General features: G+C 52.5%; 1 protein-coding gene across 9 annotated transcripts in view; it reads left to right on the forward strand.

Annotated features, from left to right (window-relative positions):
• RAP1GAP2 (RAP1 GTPase activating protein 2) overlaps positions 1-19,211 on the forward strand; it is a 50,518-nt gene that overhangs the window by 11,777 nt on the left and 19,530 nt on the right. For 7 of the 9 annotated variants that reach the window (XM_015881190.2, XM_015881191.2, XM_015881199.2 and 4 more), the window contains one exon: positions 91-126. In XM_015881190.2, the coding sequence (XP_015736676.1) occupies positions 91-126 (36 nt within the window). Of the gene's footprint in view, positions 1-90; positions 127-2,244; positions 2,357-14,905; positions 15,045-19,211 lie in introns of those variants that run through there. The other 2 variants (XM_032448399.1, XM_015881194.2) reach the window with 2 other exon arrangements.

The following is a 19,211-nucleotide window of genomic DNA, read 5'->3' on the forward strand; positions in this document are numbered from 1 at the left end:
CAGGTCCTCAGGCTGAATGGTCCAGCAGGACCCATGGTGGCACAGGCACGGCCCTGTGCCCGCAATAACACTGCTCTGTTCTCTCCCCAGGATTGACAAGACGATGCTGGCCAGCCTGAAGATGAAGTGAGTACTGCACTCTTCTCTTACAAACCATTGTCCTGTGAAGTCCATGGTGGGCTGGGCTGGCTTTGAGTTGGGAGGGTTTGTTCCCAGCCACCTCCATCTGGTGCTGGTGCTGCTCCATGGGGCTGCCCTGTTGTGTGCTGCCTGGGTGACCACCAGGCACATCCTGCATCTGCAGTGAGGTGGGGTGAGGTGTTTTGGTGGCTCAGAGTGCAGGGATGGAGCATGCTGTACCCAGACAGCTCTGGGCATTGCAGCAGGCATCACTGGGAATATGTCCGTGTGGCCGTGGTTCTCTTGGACGTCTCACCAACAAAGCCAACCCCAGCTCCAGGGACACCCTGTGTCAGCCCCTGTCTCTCCCCTGTAGCACTTCCCAGGTTGGGCATTTTCTACCATGAGCGCTCCCGCTGTTCCCAGCTCTGTGAGCACTGCAGTGTGCTAGCACAGAAATCTTCTGACTGAGCCTCTCTTGGGCTCAAAGTAACATGGACGGGTAACTGCTCATGTGGTTTCTCTTTATAATCATTACTTGTGCTAATTATTCATTAATGGAAAAATATACAGAGAGCCTTTGGGGAACCTGTTGAGTGAAGGAGCCTGTGAAATGCCCTTTGCAAACAGCACAACAGAAGTGCCATTGCTAAGCTCACCGCTCAGGTTTTTGGTGAACTAATGAGAAGTTTAAGTCAAGGTTTACAGCTCTGGTGTGTTTTCTTTTCCTGTGCCTTGTACACCACACTGTGCTGTGCCCTGGCTTTTATTTATTTATTTTTTTTCAGGGCCTTTGTAACTATTCTGAGGCAAAAATACTGTTTGACCTTCTGTGCCCACCATGGGCACTGTGTGCCTTCACATGCCTTTGTGCTTGGGCTGAGGGGTGGTGACTGTGGTGTGACCCCACAACCCTGGGGTGCTCATCTGCTGTGCTCCTCCGCACTACCTGCCTGATTTGGGGGCAGATGCTGCTTTTGATTTCTTCTTCTTCTTTTTTTTTTTCTTTTCCCTCCCTACATAAAGCATGAGGTGATAGCAAAGCATCTTTACTGCTGACATGTGTCTCCTGACACAAGTGCATGTCTGCAAAAGTGCAGTAGGGGAATAAAAACTACTTTCTGGGAGGTGACTTCAAGCACTCATGAAGTGCAGCTAGAGCCCTGCTGAGCTGCAGCTATGGGGGCAGTGCCTGCAATGACCTACCTCTTCAAGCAATGTGCTTTTCCATGGAGCAGAAGCTTCTTTCCACTGTTATCAGTCTCTGTCACACTACAGCAGTACCATGATGGCCCCAGCATGATGCCGGGTGCTGCAGGGCCCTGGGGTGCTCTGCCTACAGTGCAACAGGGGGCTGTGGCCACACAGCATCACATGTGGCCCCGAGGTGTTCACACAGCAGCGTGTCCGTGTAGGTGTTCCATCCATCTATTTGTAGCTGATGCTTTCCACAACCTCTTAGTGCTTCTGCTTTGTGCACAGATTGCCTGGCAAAATGTTTCTGTAATTGGGGCCCATCCAGAGCCACATTAAGTATTTGTAAAAGCCGTTTTGGTTTGCTAAAGCCCTCTTCTTATTGCTGCAACCTTCTGGCTGGGATACCAGGCGTAGCCAATTTGCTCCGCTGTATAACTTGTTAACAAAAAGATGAGCTGCTGCATCTGTGCCAGAGTGCTTCAAGAAGCCTTGTTCACTGCAGACATCAACAGTGACCTGCAGGAATCTGGCAGAGCAGAGCAGTGAGTGCTGTTGGGCCTGGAGCTCTCGGCTGCAGAGGGACCCTGGGGTGGCTGTGTGCCCCTGCCGGCTCCTGGCGTGGGAGCAGAGCTGGGTCCCACTTGTGCAGAGCTGCAGAATGCAGCGGGCTGAACACAAACACACAGGTGGCACCAGAGCTTCAAAGCAGTTTTTCCCTCTGTCTGTCTCTCCTTTTTCTTTTTTTAATTTGGCTTTCATTAGTTCCTATGGTAACCATGAATATGTCTGAGGGACTGGAGACTGGAGAGAATAAGTGGATGCTGCAGAGGGGGAGAGCCGGAGGAGGGAGATTGTCAGTCCTGACATTGTGGTCAGGCTGTGCTCGGCCTTATTCTGTTCCGGGAGGCGTCAGGACGCACTAGCAGGTGCAGTCAGTGAGCAAATGCACTGCAGAGTTCCAAGCGTCTCTGTGCTGTTCAGGAGCTGCTGCTGAGCTGCTGCCTTTAGGCCCGGCCTCCAAAATGCCCAGGAAGCTCTGGTGAGTGCAGGTCTGGCTGTGCCCTGTGCCCAGCCTGCTCTGGCTTTGCAGTTGGCAGTGCATGCAGAGCTCTGCTTTGTGCAGTGGTTCTGCTGCTGCAAAGCATGCAGCAAAGGCTCTGGAGGTGCTGGGGCACTCAGAAGGGGAGCGCTGAGGTTCTAATGTGTGGAACCATGGGTTGCTGCAGATTTAGGTGTTTGTACTGCATGGCCATGGACTGCCCTCGGGAGGTGCCACCAAGTGCTGTCTGGCTGCACGCAGCCCTGCTAGGGGCTGGCTGGGGCCAGTGCTGGGGAGTGTGAGATGGTGGGATGCTGCCAAAGGAGGCTGACACCAGCACCACTGTGCTACCAGGTGGGTCTGGAGCTCACGCCAGGGATTGGTGTGTGTGGGAGTGGAATCCCAGCACAGAGTAACTCTGCAGATAGAGCAACCTCCTAAGCAGGAAGGTGACTCTAGAGGGAGGAGGACATCATGGCGAAGGATCATTCTGTGTCACACAGAAGCTCTGGTCCAGCTGATCTCTCTCACGTTGATCTGCACAGGGTAGATGTAGGGGCTGCCGGGGCTGGGCAGTACTAGAGATGCTCCCACCCCATCCTGAGCTCATTGCAGCTCTACTCTGGGCTCAGTGCAAGGTGGTGCGCTGGGATGTGATGTAGCTCTGAGTTGCTCAGGGCTGTCCCTGTGGGGATCCTCTGTCTGAGGCTTCTACTCAGCCCTCAGGCTCCACTTCTTTACTCCACCTACTTAGTCCTTTTGAAGCAAAAATCACAATGAAATTGTGTCTCTATGGAACAGAAGAGCCTTGTGCACCAACTAGTGCAGGTTGGGGTGTGCACAACTCACCTTCCCACAGATGAGTGCATGGTGCTCACCTGGCAGTGTGAGGCTGAGTGAGGTGAGCTGCACGTAGGCCTGAGGTTCTCCAGTACTCTTGGATCAGAGCTGCACTGAGGGGAGGGCAATGGATTGGCTTCCTGCTGGGAGCTGCAGGGCTGGCTGCTGTTACACTATCACTGTGTGCTCAGGTCCTGCTGGGACAAGGTCTGGGGAGAGATTGTCCGAGAAAATACCTTTGATTTTATTACCATCTGTGAAAATGGATAATTGTGTGTAAATGTATACCTGCAGTTGCCTTCTGGCTGCAGTGGTGCGTACATTCCAGCTGGGCTGTGAGCAGTGAGGCAGCAGGATTCATGCCTTGTTCGGGTGTGTGATTGTGGACATTCTGGGCTGTGGGATCTGCCACCTGAAGCTTCCAGAAGTGATCCCCTCCCCAGCCCGGCGGCTGATGAAAATAATTAGCAAAGAAATGCGAGAGAAAAACTACGGGGCCAGTGTGCGAGTTGCACGCTCACATTGCCCACCAGGTGGCGCTGTGCTGCTGCCGGCGGAGGAGGCTGAGGCTGAGGGCTCACGGGAGGATGAAGTCGGGGACCGCCCCGAGTGCTGGTGCCATGGAGGGAACACCGGAGATTTGAATTAAAGTTTGTGCTTTGGGCTTTTGGGGCAAGAAATAAGCACATAGAAGGGCCCGTGACGCTTCACACTCGACTGCGGGGCACGGAGGAGGGATTATGGGCACCCAGCTGGGATGAGGATGATTTACGGTGCGTCATCCTGTCCGGCTGTAGGACGCCCTTCTCACCCTTGGGAAACACGTCTTCATTTCTGACGCTTCTGTTGTCAGTTGTATTGATTTTTATGGATATTCATGTGGCTCATCTCATCAAAACAAATTCTTCGGAGCTTTTCCCGTGCTGTCTTTGTTGGTCCCCCGACTGTAATCTCATCTCTGCTTTTTTTTTGTAAAGTTTTGCTGGAAAGCCAACCATCTGTGATGGGGCCATAAATCAGCTGCTTCCCATCGCGCTCGTTTGGGTTGGTTCTCACAGTGTTTCATGTGGCAGAGAGGGGAGGGGAAGCAGAATTCACTCTGAAATTGAAGGATCCCTCAAGAATGTCAGTGCAAAGGAGTGCTGGGGGAGTGCAGTGCTGTTGCTTTCTGTGGCTGCTGTTGGATCTGAGAAATGTGGCAGAGGGGAGCACTGCCTGGGATGCTGTGTGGAGGTCTGAGTCCTTCTGGCAATCAGCTTTAAACAAACAAACAAGCAAACACATAAGCATTAAAACCCAAACAAACAAACGCTAAAAACCCTCTGTGCTGGGTGGGTTTCCAGCACTATGCAGCATGACTCAATCCTCCTGCTCTGGGAGGAGATGGCACATGTGGAGCATTTCCCTACTTCTCACACATGACCAGCAGTGGGCACACAGATATGGCTTGTGTCTGTGCTGCATTTGCTGCTGGGGGTGCTGCCCTGCAGGAGGGCTGTACCTGAAAGCATGCAGTTCTGAAGGCACAGAGCCCTGTGCAGTGCAGGGATGCGGAGGTGGGAGTCAGTAATTTAAAGGGAGGAATGTATAAATCAGTGAAAGGAGGGTGAAAGTAGGGTAGTGCGTCTGGTGTCTCAGATGAATCATCAGCCAACTCTCACTGCTCCTGCTTTATTTGCTCCATATGCAAAGAAGTTGGTGTCGGCTATGGTTTCCTCTCTGGGTTGCTGGGCTGTGGACCAGCACAGGGCAGTGCTGTAGGTAGTGACTGCCAGTTCCATAGCGTTGTGCTTCTCTGAAATCTGCGCTCTGCCCTCGTGGCAGTGCTGCTGTGGGGCTGAGATAGGGATGGCCCTTCCCTGCCCTTCCCACAGCAGTACAGGGGTGCCCCCAGGGCTGCACTGGGGACGTACTCTGCTACTGCTGGGCCCAGGTCACCTGCAAACAGATGGGACAGCAAGAGGGTGCTGAGGGCCATGTGCTGCTATTGCACTGCCTTCCTGCCAGCCTTCATGGGCTGCTATAGCAGACAGCACTTGGGCTTGTGTGGATATCCCAGCACTATCACCTCTGGGCTGAAGTAGGCAGGGCAGCTGCAGGCAGCAGTGCAGCCCTGGGTAGAGCCATCCGTATGCAGCACTTGGGGCACATTGGTTGATGCTGTGTGTGAGAGCAGAACAGCTGTCACAAATCACATCCATTTTTTTTAGAGGGGGAAAACAGAACTTGGAAGATGGGAGCCTTAATGATATCCTATTTTCTTTATGGACATAAATGGCTGTTAATGGGCACAAAACTGCAGGACGAGGGGAAATGGCCTCAAGTTGTGCCAAGGTAAGATTAGGTTGGACGTTAGGAAGCATTTCTTTACAGAAAGGGTAGTTAAGCACTGGAATAAGCTCCCCAGGGAGGTGGTTGAATAACCGTCCCTGGATGTGGTGCTCAAGGATATGATTTAGCAGAAGGTTGTTGGAGTTAGGGTACTATGGTTAGGCTGTCGTTGGACTTGATGATCTTTGAGGTCTTTACCAACCTGGGTAATTCTATGATTCTATGAAGGGGTGAGTGGCGGGGGTTGGATCTGCAAGGACGGTGCCCACCCTGTGCATGGCAGTGGTGGGACTTAACCCAGCCTTGTGGGGCTCAGCGTCTGGCTGAGGATTTCCCAATCCAGCTGTCCCAGCACTGCTCCCCTATCTGTGGTGAGCATGTGGCTGTCTGCTGTTTCCAGGAAGGGCTGTTATCACTGCTGCCTCCTCTGGAGCCACCCAGCCCTGTGCCCTGCAGCAATCCTCAAAGCAGGTCTTGAAGTGTGCATGGGATGGAGGAGCTCCATCTCAGAGAGGAAGCAGCTGCGGCCCCAAGGACCAGAGAGTGTTTCAGCCATTCTGCCTGGTAAGCTTAACTTACATAAATGCTGGGGGCAGATCCTCTGGGGGGAGCCCAGCAGAGCCCCACTGATGCTCTTGGGACTTGGCTTGGTTTTTGTTAGACTCTTTCCTCTCGGTGGCTTGCCATAGGTGCTCAGGGTTATTTGGGGGTTTATTAATGCAGAACCCCGCGCTATGACATGGAGGCAGTTTGCTGTGATCCAGCAATGTGTGCGCTGCTCCCAGGAGACATTGGACATGGCGCTGTGGTGTGTGCTGATGCTGAATCCCATATGTTGAAATGTTGTCATTCCTATCAGAACAGCTTTCACATGTTTAAAGCCAGATTATCCACAATTACATCTGCCCAGAGTACTCAGCAGCCACGTGGGGCTATTTTTAGCTCTGCTTCAGAAGCAATAAACTGCGTTGGTTTGTATATTTCTTCCCTTCTGCTATACTTATGCCTTGTAAAAATAGGAGCTGTTTGCAGACCATCAAAAGGAGGCCACCTGAAAGAATACCGGCCCTCCAAAAGCAAATATTGTTGTAATGGGGGGAGGGATACTTAATGGCTGCAATGATAAAGGCACCATCTGGCCGCAGATGTGTGCTACCGTGTGTCCTGGTTTGCACAAGCACAGGGTGTTCCGTGGGGGCTGTGAGCTGCCCGGCACTCCCTGGGCAGGGGGGCCCTCCCTTCCCACCTGCTGCTGCAGGCAGTCCCTGGCTCAGGCCATGCAGCTGTGGGGTGATGTGCTTTGGGAGCAGCACCTGCAGAGGGACACAGCAGCACCAGGTGTGGGAGTGCATGAACTGCGCCAGAGCCTATGGCTGATTCCTGGCAATGATTTGACACCGCTGTGCTGCTCCCATGGTTGTTTCTTGCACCGAGCTGGGTTTTGGCAGCCAATGGGGCCCAGCACTACAGCCAGTGCACCTGGAAATGGGCTCTCCATCTCCAGAGCTTTATTTCCAGTGACACTCATAATGTGCAGCGTTGTGCTTGGTTAGCAAATGGCAGGCAGTGATCAGCTGAGAACCCCATGTCGGTAAAGTCAGTTGTAAAAGGCTGGAGCATCTTGAATTCCTATCTGGGAGATAGGTGGGAGGGTTTGATTGGTGCATGGGTAGGTTGGGGCTGTACTGTGAAATCTCTCTGAAGACTCAAAGGTCACTTTTCTCAGATACAGTCCTCTCTGATTCCTCTCAAATGTTACTGGTGTCACGCACCGGGGGCCATGACAGCTCCTTCCTTGCACAAGCAGTTCATTGCTAATCCTCTTCAATTTGGAAAGCTGCGTTCCGTGTTCTTTTCGCTGGGATAATGCGGATTCTGCGACTCAGTGACATCCTGATAATAATGAGCAGCTCCAGTTCGAATGGGTTGTGAGAGGGGGGAACAACTCCCATTGGGTCTTCAGCAGAGCTCCAGCAATCAGTGCAGCTGCAGGAACTGAAGGGTTTGTTCTTTGCTTGCATGTTAAACAGAAGATGGGGAGTAAGGCGGAAGAAACAGGGATAGTGGTAGATGATTGAGCTGGGGGCTGTGTTGTCCTCTCCCTGGCAGTACTCAGGGCTGAGAAATGGAGCATGGCAGTGCTGCTGTTTCTTTCCATTGTGAACAGGAAGCGGCATTGCTCTGAGCAGCTGTGCTGTGCGCAGCACTCCTGCTCTGCCCATGGTTGTGCTGGGCTGCTCAGTCCTGCTCCTGCTTGGTTAGGCCATGTAGCATGAGGCACTGAAAGAAGAAAATGCTCATTTGCCAACACTTCCTACTGTCTTTGTATCTTTTAATTGAGAGCAAGAGGCGAGGGAAAGGCTGTGGAACAATAGAAACCCATTTCTGAACGTGATTGACTTGAGCGCACTCCCTATTGTGGGGATGTGTCACTGAGATAATACCCGTGTTTTAGCTCCACAAATTACGCCTTTTCACTTGCTTGCATCAAACAAGGTGTCAGAGGGAGACAGTAATGGAGCTGCTCCAGAGGAGTGCAGCTCAGTGCCTCGTTCCCATGTCACTGGGGCCCTGCAGTGCACACCAGTGCCAGCAGTGTGGGGGAGAGCAGGGTAGTAGGTCCTCTGGGTCCCAGGGAGGAGGAGAGCTCTTTTCTGCCCAAATACAGCCTGCTGTGGGTTCCATGGCCAGGCTGGAGAATGGCTGCAGGACAGGCTCATCCTGCTGCTGGCTCCAGGAGCACTGGGCACATCTCTGGTGTTGGTTTGCTATGCATCCTAGTCTGACTTTATTAATGATGCTAATGATAGATGATGGCATTTAGCTCACCGATTTGCTGGTGAATTTCAAAGGAGCTGCTCCTACTGTAAAGACTTATTTCCTCTGCTGATTTGATCTAATTTAATTTAATGCTGAAATCTTGAAACTTGTTTCTTAAGAAAGCCTTGATTCATAGCAAAAAATACTCCAAGTTATCAGGCATATGATTTCCATTTAATTATGCTGCTGCCATAGGCATGGTGACTCTGTGCTGCGTTCCATCAAATGAAATGGGGCAGCCAGGCTGGAGCTGCCCAGGGGCTCATCCCTGGCACCCGGTGCTGCACCCCAATCTTATCTTCTCTGCCCCTGCTCCTCTGCCTGCCCTGTAGCACTTCCTCTCCCCATGCTGCTGTTTCCATGCCCTCTGAAGGCCTTTGGTGTGTTGTGTGCCCATTGGCACTGCAAGTCATAGCAGAGCCAGGCACCAGGGCATGTTCCTCCTGTGTGTGCTGCCCAGGGGCCTTCCTGAGAGCTTTCAGCAGAGCTGAGTGTGTGGGGCAACTGTGGAAGAGGGAACAGTTACAAAAATAACACCACGAGAATCTGTGGATGTACAGGAATATAAGATAGGTATCTGTAGATACATAGATGGTTGCCTACAGATCTTCTCACATAAAAGGGACTGCAGCCCCTGGGGCTACCAGTGATTTGTGCTGAATACAGAGAGCAGAGTGCTCCCTTCAGCTGTTTGGGTCTGGGGGTGTCACAGCAGCATCTGGGGTGAAGGGTTCTGCCCTCTTTGCTTGGCCTCTCTCCGTCTCCAAGGTTTCTTTGCAAGCCATGGCTGTAACATAGATAATTTTGCCGTAAGGCACGACACCATCTTGCTCAGGCATCTTGTGGCTGGCGCTGGAGCAGCAGGCACAGATTTGGCCCCAGAGCAGATGGCTGCCAAGTCGGGCTCCTGCCAGGTCAGTGCTGCACGCCTCCGCTCGCGCCAGGCAGCTGATGGCAAAGGGCAGAGGATGCTGCGGGCATCGCACAGCCCCATCACCCACTCTGGTGCAGGCTGCATTGCTGAAACACAACTAGCCGCGCTGAAATTTGCTTTCTGTCCTTTGTGCTTTAAGGTGATAGTACAAATTCATTTACTATCACTGTGCTAACATGTCTAGAGTTTGCATTATTCTTGCTGTAGCGATACACAGTGACATTAGAGGGCTCATAGGTTCACCTGGCAGGAAGGTACCTGACAGGGCTCTGTGATGTCCAGTCCATGCTGGCAGCACCTCCCAACCCTGGGGCAGCCCACGGTCCCCTCTCCTTCACCCCCATGCAGCCCATAGCCCCTCTCAGCTGATGCTTTCCTACAGTTCTGACGGTTTCAGTCTGAGTGCTCTAGCAGACACGGCTGCTTCAAGGTGGGTTTTAAAGTCAGATTAACTGCATGAATGTGGCAGAAGTGGCACAGTGCTGCTAATCCTCTGTGTGCTGCAGTGATGCGCTGCTCTGTACAATTCTATGGGCACTGCAGTGCACACAGGGACAGTGCAGGGCAGAGCTGCTGCCACTCCTGCACCTCTCTGTCACTCAGTAATGGCTGCATGGTCTGTAGGAAAAGGGGTCTGTTTGCAAGCAGCAGAAAACAGCTGATCGTGCTGAGCAATACATGCACTGAGTGGTTCATCTGGCTCTTTTCTATGGGGCAGAAACACGCTCAGTAGTTCCAGCAGGGCTGAAGGTCCGGGCTCCCAGAGAGAAGCAATTTGCATCACTGGAGTTAATTGAGTGATGAGATAGATCTTTTGCTGAAGCTCAGATTGCTCCTAAACTCTTCCATGGGACACAAAGGGGTCCATGTGTGCCTCTGGGGGTGCTGCTGGCATGGCCAGGCACTGCTCCCATACCCACCAACAGGTCCTGTGCCCTAGCATTGCTCTGTGCCCATCTGCTGCTCCCCAGCAGCACAGCTTATCTGAGGCTCTGTTGATCTGCAAACACTGCTGCCAATCTCACAGGGGACCTGTTCCATTTTTAATGGGTACTGATATCTACCTGCACTTTGGCTTCCCTGTGAGATGAGAGGTCGTCTGTTTGTAATGAATTTTTTCTCTTTCATTGCAGCTTTGATTGCTTTTCCTGTTTGTTTCCTGGGCAGGCTGATAATTGCTCTGTGGAGATGGAATACTGTGGGCCCTGTTCCACTGCGGGCAGGCAGAAGCTCAAGGCACGCTCTGGGCTCTTGGTGCAGCTGCTCGGGTGCATGTGTTGTCCCCATGGAGGCAGTACCATGTTTTGTGGCAGCACAGGGTCACACCAGACCTTGCTTTATGTGCAGGGCTGCCATTGCTGGGCTATCTGTGTTCTGAGGCTCATGCTTGATGTTGCCTGAGTGCAATGGAACGCCAAGCCTGCTGTCTTTGTGTCTGAGGTGCTGCGGCTGCTGGAGGGACACAGCCCTTGTCCTGCACCATGCTGGGGAGATCCAGGCCCAGTGCCTTCAGTCCCACATTTCCTGCAGCCACAGGTAGCAGGTTGCTCACCTTCATGGGCAGGGAGCAGAAAGCAGGGAGCACTGCCCCTCCCTCCTCACTTTGTTTGCTGGCTGCTGAACAAATGACCTTCTATCGAGAAAACAATTGAATTGAGTTTTCTGCCCTTATTAAATCTCTCAATATGGAGAAGGCAGCAAGCTGGATGTGGGCACAGCAGCCTCCACCCTGCAAGCAGGGAGCAGTGCAGACTCTGCTTGCAGCATTCTGTGCCCCTGCTGCCCGCAGACCAGCTGTGCTGCACACAAGACCATCCCCCCCAGCTGCCCTTGAGCTCTGTCAGAGGTGTGGGCTGAGGCTGAGACCCCCACCTGCACAACAGCTGTGTCTCAGCTCCACCAGGGCACACTGCTGCCCTGCAGGCAGAAAGCGATGACCTGAGTCAGGCTCCCATGCAGATGGGCACTGCTGCCTCCTGGGCCACTCTGCAGATCCCAGAGCTGCGCTTTTACAGATTTGGGACCTGCATGAAGTACACAGCCAGTCTGAGGCTGCTGCAGTGAGCCCTGGTCTTCTGTGACCTTGGCTCTCATGTAAGGACGTGTGCTGTTTGAAGAGGATGTTGTTCCTGAACAGCAGAATGGCAGGGACTGTGCCCAGAGCAGAAGCAGGTTGGAAGTTTCCTTGTGTTGTTGGTGGGTTCTCTGTAACCATCTGTAGTATGAAAGGTGATTAAGCTGTCTCAAAGTCACCTTTTCCTGCTCTTAATGATGCAGCAGTGCTGGAGTCAATGCTCTGGAGGCTGTCAGCTCCTGGGGCTGAGGCATGTTTCATCTGAAGGAAAAAAGCTCATCTGCCTCATGCTTCCTCAATATTTCCTCTGTGTCAGAAAGCCACTGAAGCTATAACATACAGCTCTAATAAGATTACTCAGGGCTGGATGTAACATAATCTAAAGCTCAGTTTCTCGTGATGCTTAAAACTGGATGTACTCCTATCCTCATCCTGCAGCACATTTTTAAATGCTGTAATCACCTTCTTCATTTGCAAGCTCCCAAATCCTTTTCTTCCTATGCCAGGAGCACAGGGATGTGGCTGCTCCTGCAGAGAACAGGTCGCTGTTTCTGCTCTGTGTTGCTGCTGCTTCCTTCCTGCTTCTCTCCTCTGGTGTGGGCAGAGCTGCAGCACCCGTTCCATCCATTGGGACCCCAGCTGTGTGCCATGGTAGGATGCGGGGCTGTGCTGTGCCATGGGCAGCAGCAACCAGCTCGATCTCACTGGTGTACTAACACAAAAGCCAGAGCCAAACTATGAATTTTCAGTATTAACCACATTGTTTATCTGGGGGAGATTCTACAGCGTTGGGGATGAAGATTTGCTCTTGTCACAGTGTGGCATTTTCAGATCTGTCTTTCTTAGCAAAATGTCCAGTAGGAAATGCCAAGCACTGCACAAACAATCCGGCAGCCCAGGTGATCTATTAATCATAGTGTGTAATTGTTCCAACCTGAAATGAGTTCCCCCAATCCCCTCAGGACTCAGTTTTGTAGCTCACTGCAAAAGCTGTTTTCTCCGAAGCAGAACCGTCCGGGCTATTCAAGACTTATTTCTTCATAAAGCAGTGACAGCTGCTCAGCTCAGCGGTTATTTAGGCACTGCATAGGCAACGCTGTGGCTCTCAGGAAGGATGAAGATTCAGAGAACCCCCAGAAGTGGCTGGGGGGGCACTCCCAGCTGATGACCCCTGTGAAGGTGAAACGGGATGCACCCCGTGGGGAACAACAACAGGCCAGAGCAAAGCAGAGCCTGGAGCTTCCACTTGCCCTATTACTGCCTGCATCCTCTCCTACAGCACATGCTGCCCCTGGCTGCACTCCCAAGGACAACTGATGATGCTCCCAAGGACACCTGAAGATGCTCACTGCAGCTCTTGGTGGCTCAGCCCTGAGCAGGAGCAGTTCTGGGAGATGGATCCCTCTTGTGCTGACTGTGCCCCTGCACAGAGCTGCTCTGCCCCTCAGCATCATCACCCCACCCTCCTGCTATGAATTGTATATCTGGTGCAAATGAAGTCCAGAAGAAATTGATTACAGCAAAGACTTATTTGCAGTATTTGAGTGGAGAGGAGAATAGGGCTAAGTGTGTCTGCGTAAAGTGATTCTCTATTTCCAAATATGAGAGAATTGAACATCTTTAAAAATCAATACAAAGCCACTTCAGCATAAAACAAGGGAAGATTAATACTTAACTTGTCTGGAAGCAGGGGGGAAGAGACAGTGGAAGACGTCTCCAGAGACAAAGAGAGACTGGATGAGATCTGAAGCCTCTTGTTTAATGTGAGAAGTAAAAGGTTTAAAATTGAAACCCCTCCCCTTCCATTAAATGAAAGCTAATGAGGTGCTGCAGAACTGATACCATTTGGCATTGAGATGGGCTCTGTTTTCTTTCTCTCTTTTTTTTCCCTTTTTTTTTTTTTTCTTTTGCTATGCCTCAGAAATTGGTCAGACTGATGATTTCTGCTTAGAAGCAGCCGGGTATTTCCACACAAACAAACTGATTTGCTGGTCCAACCAAAACTTCATCAAAAGATTTTGCAGTGTGAGTTGGTGAGGGAAGCATCCAGGGTCAATGTAGTTTTTCTTCCTGTCCACTTACATCTTCTCACCCACTGTGAGCAGTTTTGTATCATCTGTTGTTGTCCTGGGGAGGCACAAACACATCCCGGGTGCTTTGTGAGCTGGTTGGGTTCTTTCTTTTGTGCTTATGTGTTGCAGTGACTTTGGCTGCTGCACAGGGGCTGCTCTGCCCCAGAGTTCCCAGGGACCCACTAAAGAGTTGTTTAATATTAATCTTATATCTAAGTCTAAATCTCAAATGTTTCAGGAGTTGTATGTGTGCTGTGCTGGTGAACACAGGTGCAGCAGCCATGGCTGTGCTGCAGTCAGGTTGTCCTCGAGCTGGATCAGTGTGGGATGTGGACAGAAACAACATTTAATGCATTTCTGTCTGACTTAGGGTGGAATGCATAAAGAAATCGCAATGAAGACGATGGGGCTCTTTGTTTAACTTAGAGATCACGTTTGGTTAGGGATTGTGCAGGGGCGATGAGGCACTGCACGGGTTACTCACAGAGGGGTTGGTGCCCCATCCTTGCAGACAGCCGAGGTGAAGCTGAAGGGGCTCTGAGCGCTGATGGAGTTGTGGCTGTCCCTGTTTGTTGTGGGGCAGTGGGACCCGATGGCCCCTAAGGGCCCCTTCCAACTCAGAGTGCAGTCAGCGCACTGCAGCCCCTCCGTGTTCTGTGGGCATTTGGGGGCACAGAGAAAGGTGGGGGGGAGTAGAGGGACCCGGCCATTCTATTGCCGTGGCAACATCGACATCCAGGGAAGGGTGCTGAGCTCGTGGAGTAAATCACTGACAGTTTCCTTAATAAAAAAAAAGTATCAGTTGCCATGAACAAGCTGCGTGCTCAGCTCCTGGTTAGGGGCCGAGCCTGGGGCTCACGCCGCTTTGGCCTGGCTGCTGCAGAAGGTGGGGATGTGGGACTTTGGGACCAAATCCAGAGTCCTGCATGGAGCAGCCTCGGGCTTTCCCGCGCGGGAGGGGTTTTGCAATGTCTGCCAAAGGCAGAAGGAAATGGTTGCAAGACGGGAAAAAGTCCTTCCCCGTTCGGATGTAAGGCTGCCGTAACCTAACTTCATCCCATCCCCTCAGGTGCTGAGAAGCGCTGCTGTCCGGGGGGCTCGCGGGCCGTTCTCGTTAAACCTCGGCGTGAGAACAGCGGAGCCATGCGATGCCGCGGGAGCTCAGCGCAGCCCGGCTCCCCGTGCGCGGTACCTTCGGAGCCCCGCGAACCCCGGCGGCGCGCAGCGACAGCCGCGAGGAGCGCATCCCCCGGGCAGCTCCCGCTGCGCTGCTCTGAGCCGCCGCGAGCCCGAGAGGGGAAAAGGGGAGAAAAGAGCGGAGCAGCGCTCGGCAGCTGCCGCGCCCCGCCCGCAGCCTTACCCGGAGCCCGGCGTGCCCGCGGCTGTGCGCGCAGGGGCGGCGCGGCGGGCGGGAGCGCGCGGGGAGGCGCGAGGAACGCGGGCGCGCCGCCGCCGCAGGTGTCGGTGCCGCGCTGGGGCCGGGCGGGCGCGGGGCCGCAGAGCGGCGATGTCCCGGGCGGATGCCGGTAGGATGCACTCCCGGCGGGCCGGCATCCGCGCGGCCGTGGTGCTCATCGGGCTGCTGCACAAGTCCAGGAAGCAGAACAAGGAGAAAAGGTAGAGCGCAAGTTCGTTCTTTTTCTTCTCTCTTTATTGAAGGGTTAAAAAGAAATCCGTCCTTGCCGCTAAGTAGCCCGAGTGCGATCTCCGGGCCGGGGGAGCGCTGTGCTTCGTGTCCCCGGTGCCCGCCGGGCCATCGCTGCGGTGGTGCTGGGTCGGTACCGGCGGATGGTGCTACCGCAGCGCAGGGAAGCGGGATCGGGGGGTGCAGCCACTCGCGGTGCCGGCTGCGTGCGCTGCTGTGCAGGGCGAACCCGGGCCCGATTCTATGGCATGAGAACATTAAGGACCACTTTCGGTGCCCGTGGAACTGCTTTAACTCAGAGAACAGCTTTGTCTTCTCGCTGAGGAACAGCTGACAAATGGTTTCATCTTTCATTGACTAGTCACGGATTGTACTTGATGTTCAACTCTGTATACTGAGGAAATAGCCTCTTTGCAATATTGTGTGAGCTGGCATCTGCTCTGCACGGCTCCCGCATCCCCCCACTTATTAGTGCGAATTGCTTTTTGCTTCAAAGCCTCTCCACGCTCTGATTTATTTGTGCGGCCTCGGTCAGGGAGTTTTCTCTTCCAGGACTGTGCTGCTCTGGCAACTCTGTTGTTAAAAATAGTCGGAAATATGCATCCCAATCCTAGTGGTGTGCATACCTCCGATTCATGGTGGGAGCAGCATGGGCACTGCTGCAGATTGATGGTTTCCTTTTTGTGCTGTTGTTGAAATGATGATTTTTAAACAAAAACGTATGAATGAAGAACTGATCATTTGGAGTCTTTCCTGTAGCTACACAACCCAGCACACCAACCCTTGTGAGTTCCTTCTGCCCTCGCCCCAAAGTTTTGGGTCATGGGGCCCTGTGTTCTGCTGCTGGAGGTGCTTTGTATGGGCAGTGGGTGTGCTGGGCAGCAGGATTTTAGGGCTGCTTTCAGTGTAGCTCATACTGCTGCTGCTGCTCTGGGATATTTTCTTCTCCTTTGCTGGGGCTTCAGGTAGAGCATGGAGGCTCCCAAAGTGACTCCTTCCCATGGGGTGCCAGATTTCTATGAATGAGCTCAGAAAGACACCTGAAGACTGAGAAAAGATTTTGGCTCCAAACTCTCATGGAATCTGCTCTGTAACACAGGAGTCTGATGTTTTCCATTTTGTTCCCCATCATGCTGAGCAGAAACCCTCCCAGTGGTGCTCTGGCTGCGGGGTTAATTCAGAACACTGAGAATCACACAGACACCTCAAGGGGAGAACCAGACCCTGAGGAATTTTTTCTCCTGTCTGCTGTGGTGTTAGAAGCCTTCATGGGAGCAATAGCGAGAATTCAGGCAGTACTTTACTGTGGCTGCTTCATCTTATGCAAGCTGCCAGGGCCATCAAAGTGACATAATCTGCAGGAAAAGGAAGGGACTGTTAGCGGTGTAGTCAAAAGGGACTCTGTTCCTCCACCTGCTCCTATTTTCTTTTTTTCCTCCTACATTCAGGCTTTGTTCTGCATTTGCAATTGAATTTTGCTTTCCATGAGCCATATGCAAGTCTGGCAGGATCAGTGGCAGCTGCAGAGTCCCTGGTGGCCCACGTCCCTGTCTTATTAGCAACCAGCAAAGTACAGCACAACAAATGGACTTTGTCAGGCTCCTGTTACAGGAGCAAGGCAATGCTCACCTGGCTACTGCATAGGTCTGTGCCTGTCCTGTACTCAGGCTGAGGCAGAGAAGCAGCACCCTGCACCAACAGCTGTTGCACACCTTGCTGAAGTCACTGGGGTGAAATCTTTGCTGAAGTTGATTTAAACATTCCCATTTGCTTCAGTGGGATCAAAGATTAAGCTCACTAAGGCAGACCATGGGCTTTTGGTCCCTCCCCACCATTGGAAGTGCTCCCCTGCCCCATTGCCCAGGTGCCAGACAGAGGCAGCATCCCTCTGCCCGGTGTTGTTCTGCCTGCGGTCGGAAGCTCTGGTTTCTGGGAGCTGTTCTGTTTAATTTACAAATTATTGAATCAGTTCAGAAGCGGCTGCCCGAGGTTCCTTGGCTCATGTTTTTTCAGGAATCGGATCAGACAATCCTTCTGGTATTAAACAGTCCACGAGTTCCTTGGCTGATTTATCCAAGAGCTGCTGGAAATCATTGCTTCCTCTCTGCTCTTGGAAGTGAGACCAGAGAACAAAATCTGTGAGCGATAAAAATCTCTTTCTAGCATTATTTGCAGAGCCAGCTGTACTCTCCTACCAAGACAAAGTGGGAAGTCCTTGGTGGGCTGGAAGGGCTCCAGCTCCCATCCAGCTGCAGACAGCAGCATGAGTGGGACGGGCAGGCATTCAGCGTGCCATGCCCTCCTGAAACAGCACAGCAGTGCCTGCATGAGTGCGGGATGTCCTGACTACAGTCCAACTACAGTTATTTGTGGTACAGGGGAGTAATTAAAGCTAAACTCATTTGCAGTTAAATGTCACCTTGCTCTGAGCAGGGCTTTGGTTCTTTGCTTGTGCGTGCTGTGCAGTCAGAGTGGCTCTATGCACAAGATGCAGGCTGGTAGTCTGGAAACACAAAATTGATTGCAAACAATCTAGACCAGAAAATATTGTTCTCTTTCTTTGCTGACTTTTAGGCTTCAGTGCAGAAAAGCGATAGGTAACCAAGGTAAATCAGGTTATTGGGGAAAATGCTGCACTGCTGGGGCTCTGCCAACACCTGCCCTAAGCTGCTGTGCACCTGCAGCTTTGAGGCCGGAGCTGGGCAGCCCTGAAGTGTGTGCCCATGGCCATCCCCCCAGGGCACGGGGCTGCATGGGGCTGGTGCTGCCCGTGGGCTCTGTCTGGGTGAGCCCAGGAGTGGCTGTGGGGCCATGGCTGTGCGGGTGGGGAGCCAGCCTCTGGGCAAACTTCAGATGCTGGGCACTGAATGTTAAATAAATGAGAGGGAGCAGCTGGCAAGGTGAGGCCCATCAAGGGCAAAAAATGAGAGTTCCAAAAATAGAGGCTGTTAATTTACAGAACATCTTTACTGTCCTTTGCAAGGATAAAGCATCCCGACAGCTGAACTTGTTGCAGATGGGTGTGCTGTGAGGGATTAACACCTCCATGGGCCAGGTTTCATCAGCAGAATTAAGCAAAGGCATAAATGTAACCTGCGATGCTCCAAGCACTTAATTGACACAGCATAACAAAAGGCAGTGCCTACTGCTCGCTGCAAAACACCACAGCGTCACATAATATGTTGACATCTCCCCTTCCCACGCGCAATTTGTATCAATGCACTGTCAGGTTAGAGCCTGCCTGGTAAATCAGACGAATAAACAAAAAGGCAGAATGCATGCAGAAGTCTTTTGTTTGATGTTAGTGAGAAGATAGGAGAAAAAGTGCAGCTGAGAGCTCTGTGCAAGGTGCTCGTGTCCTTGCTTGTGTCCACACAGCCATACCATGCCTTGCAGGGCTGCAGCTTGGTCTCAGTCTGTGCCCAGGGAAGTCCTGGGATGTTGCAGGAGGGTTGGTGAGTGGAGAGCATCTTGATGCCCAGCTGCCAGGTGGAGCTGGGATGGCACAGCCGGAGGTGGTGGACCAATGTGGTTGCTGGTGGGTGGAAGTGGCCACCTTCCTTCACACAAAGATCCCCAAAATGGGTTTTTAAAAGCAAACAAACCTATCCCTGATGTGATTATGTTGGAATTCTGGTGTTGTCCCAGGCGGGCATAGGGAAGCCCCCCAAGCTGGGACCATATACGCGGTGCCATTATGGTGCTGGGGCTGTCACTAGCAGGGTGGCTGGTGTGGGACCTCTTTTCCATACCCCTGATTTCCTGATTGCCAGGGAGCTCCTCATGGTGCAGCAGTGCTGCCTTGCTGCTGGGTACATTCAGCAATGCAGCACAGTGAGGGCATGCTCGGCACCCAGCAGCACGTTTTGAGCAGCATTTCAGTACACCAGCACGGTCTGCCAGGTTCAGGACCTGAATCTGTAGGTATCAGAGTGACTCTACCCATCCTCCCTGCTTTGTGGGTTCCTGGTGCCCGTGCTCAGAATGGGACAGTGCTGCAGTGCTGGGCAGTGCGTTGGTTCCCACTCCCCTTCAGAAAACCCTGTGGCTGGGCCTGGTAACTGCATTTAGGTATTTCCTTAATTAGATTTACTAAGTATGTAGGATTCTAATTCTTTCTTCTTTTTTTGCCTTCTTTC

This window comes from Coturnix japonica, chromosome 19 (genome assembly GCF_001577835.2).
Source record: "Coturnix japonica isolate 7356 chromosome 19, Coturnix japonica 2.1, whole genome shotgun sequence".
Lineage (NCBI taxonomy): Eukaryota > Metazoa > Chordata > Aves > Galliformes > Phasianidae > Coturnix > Coturnix japonica.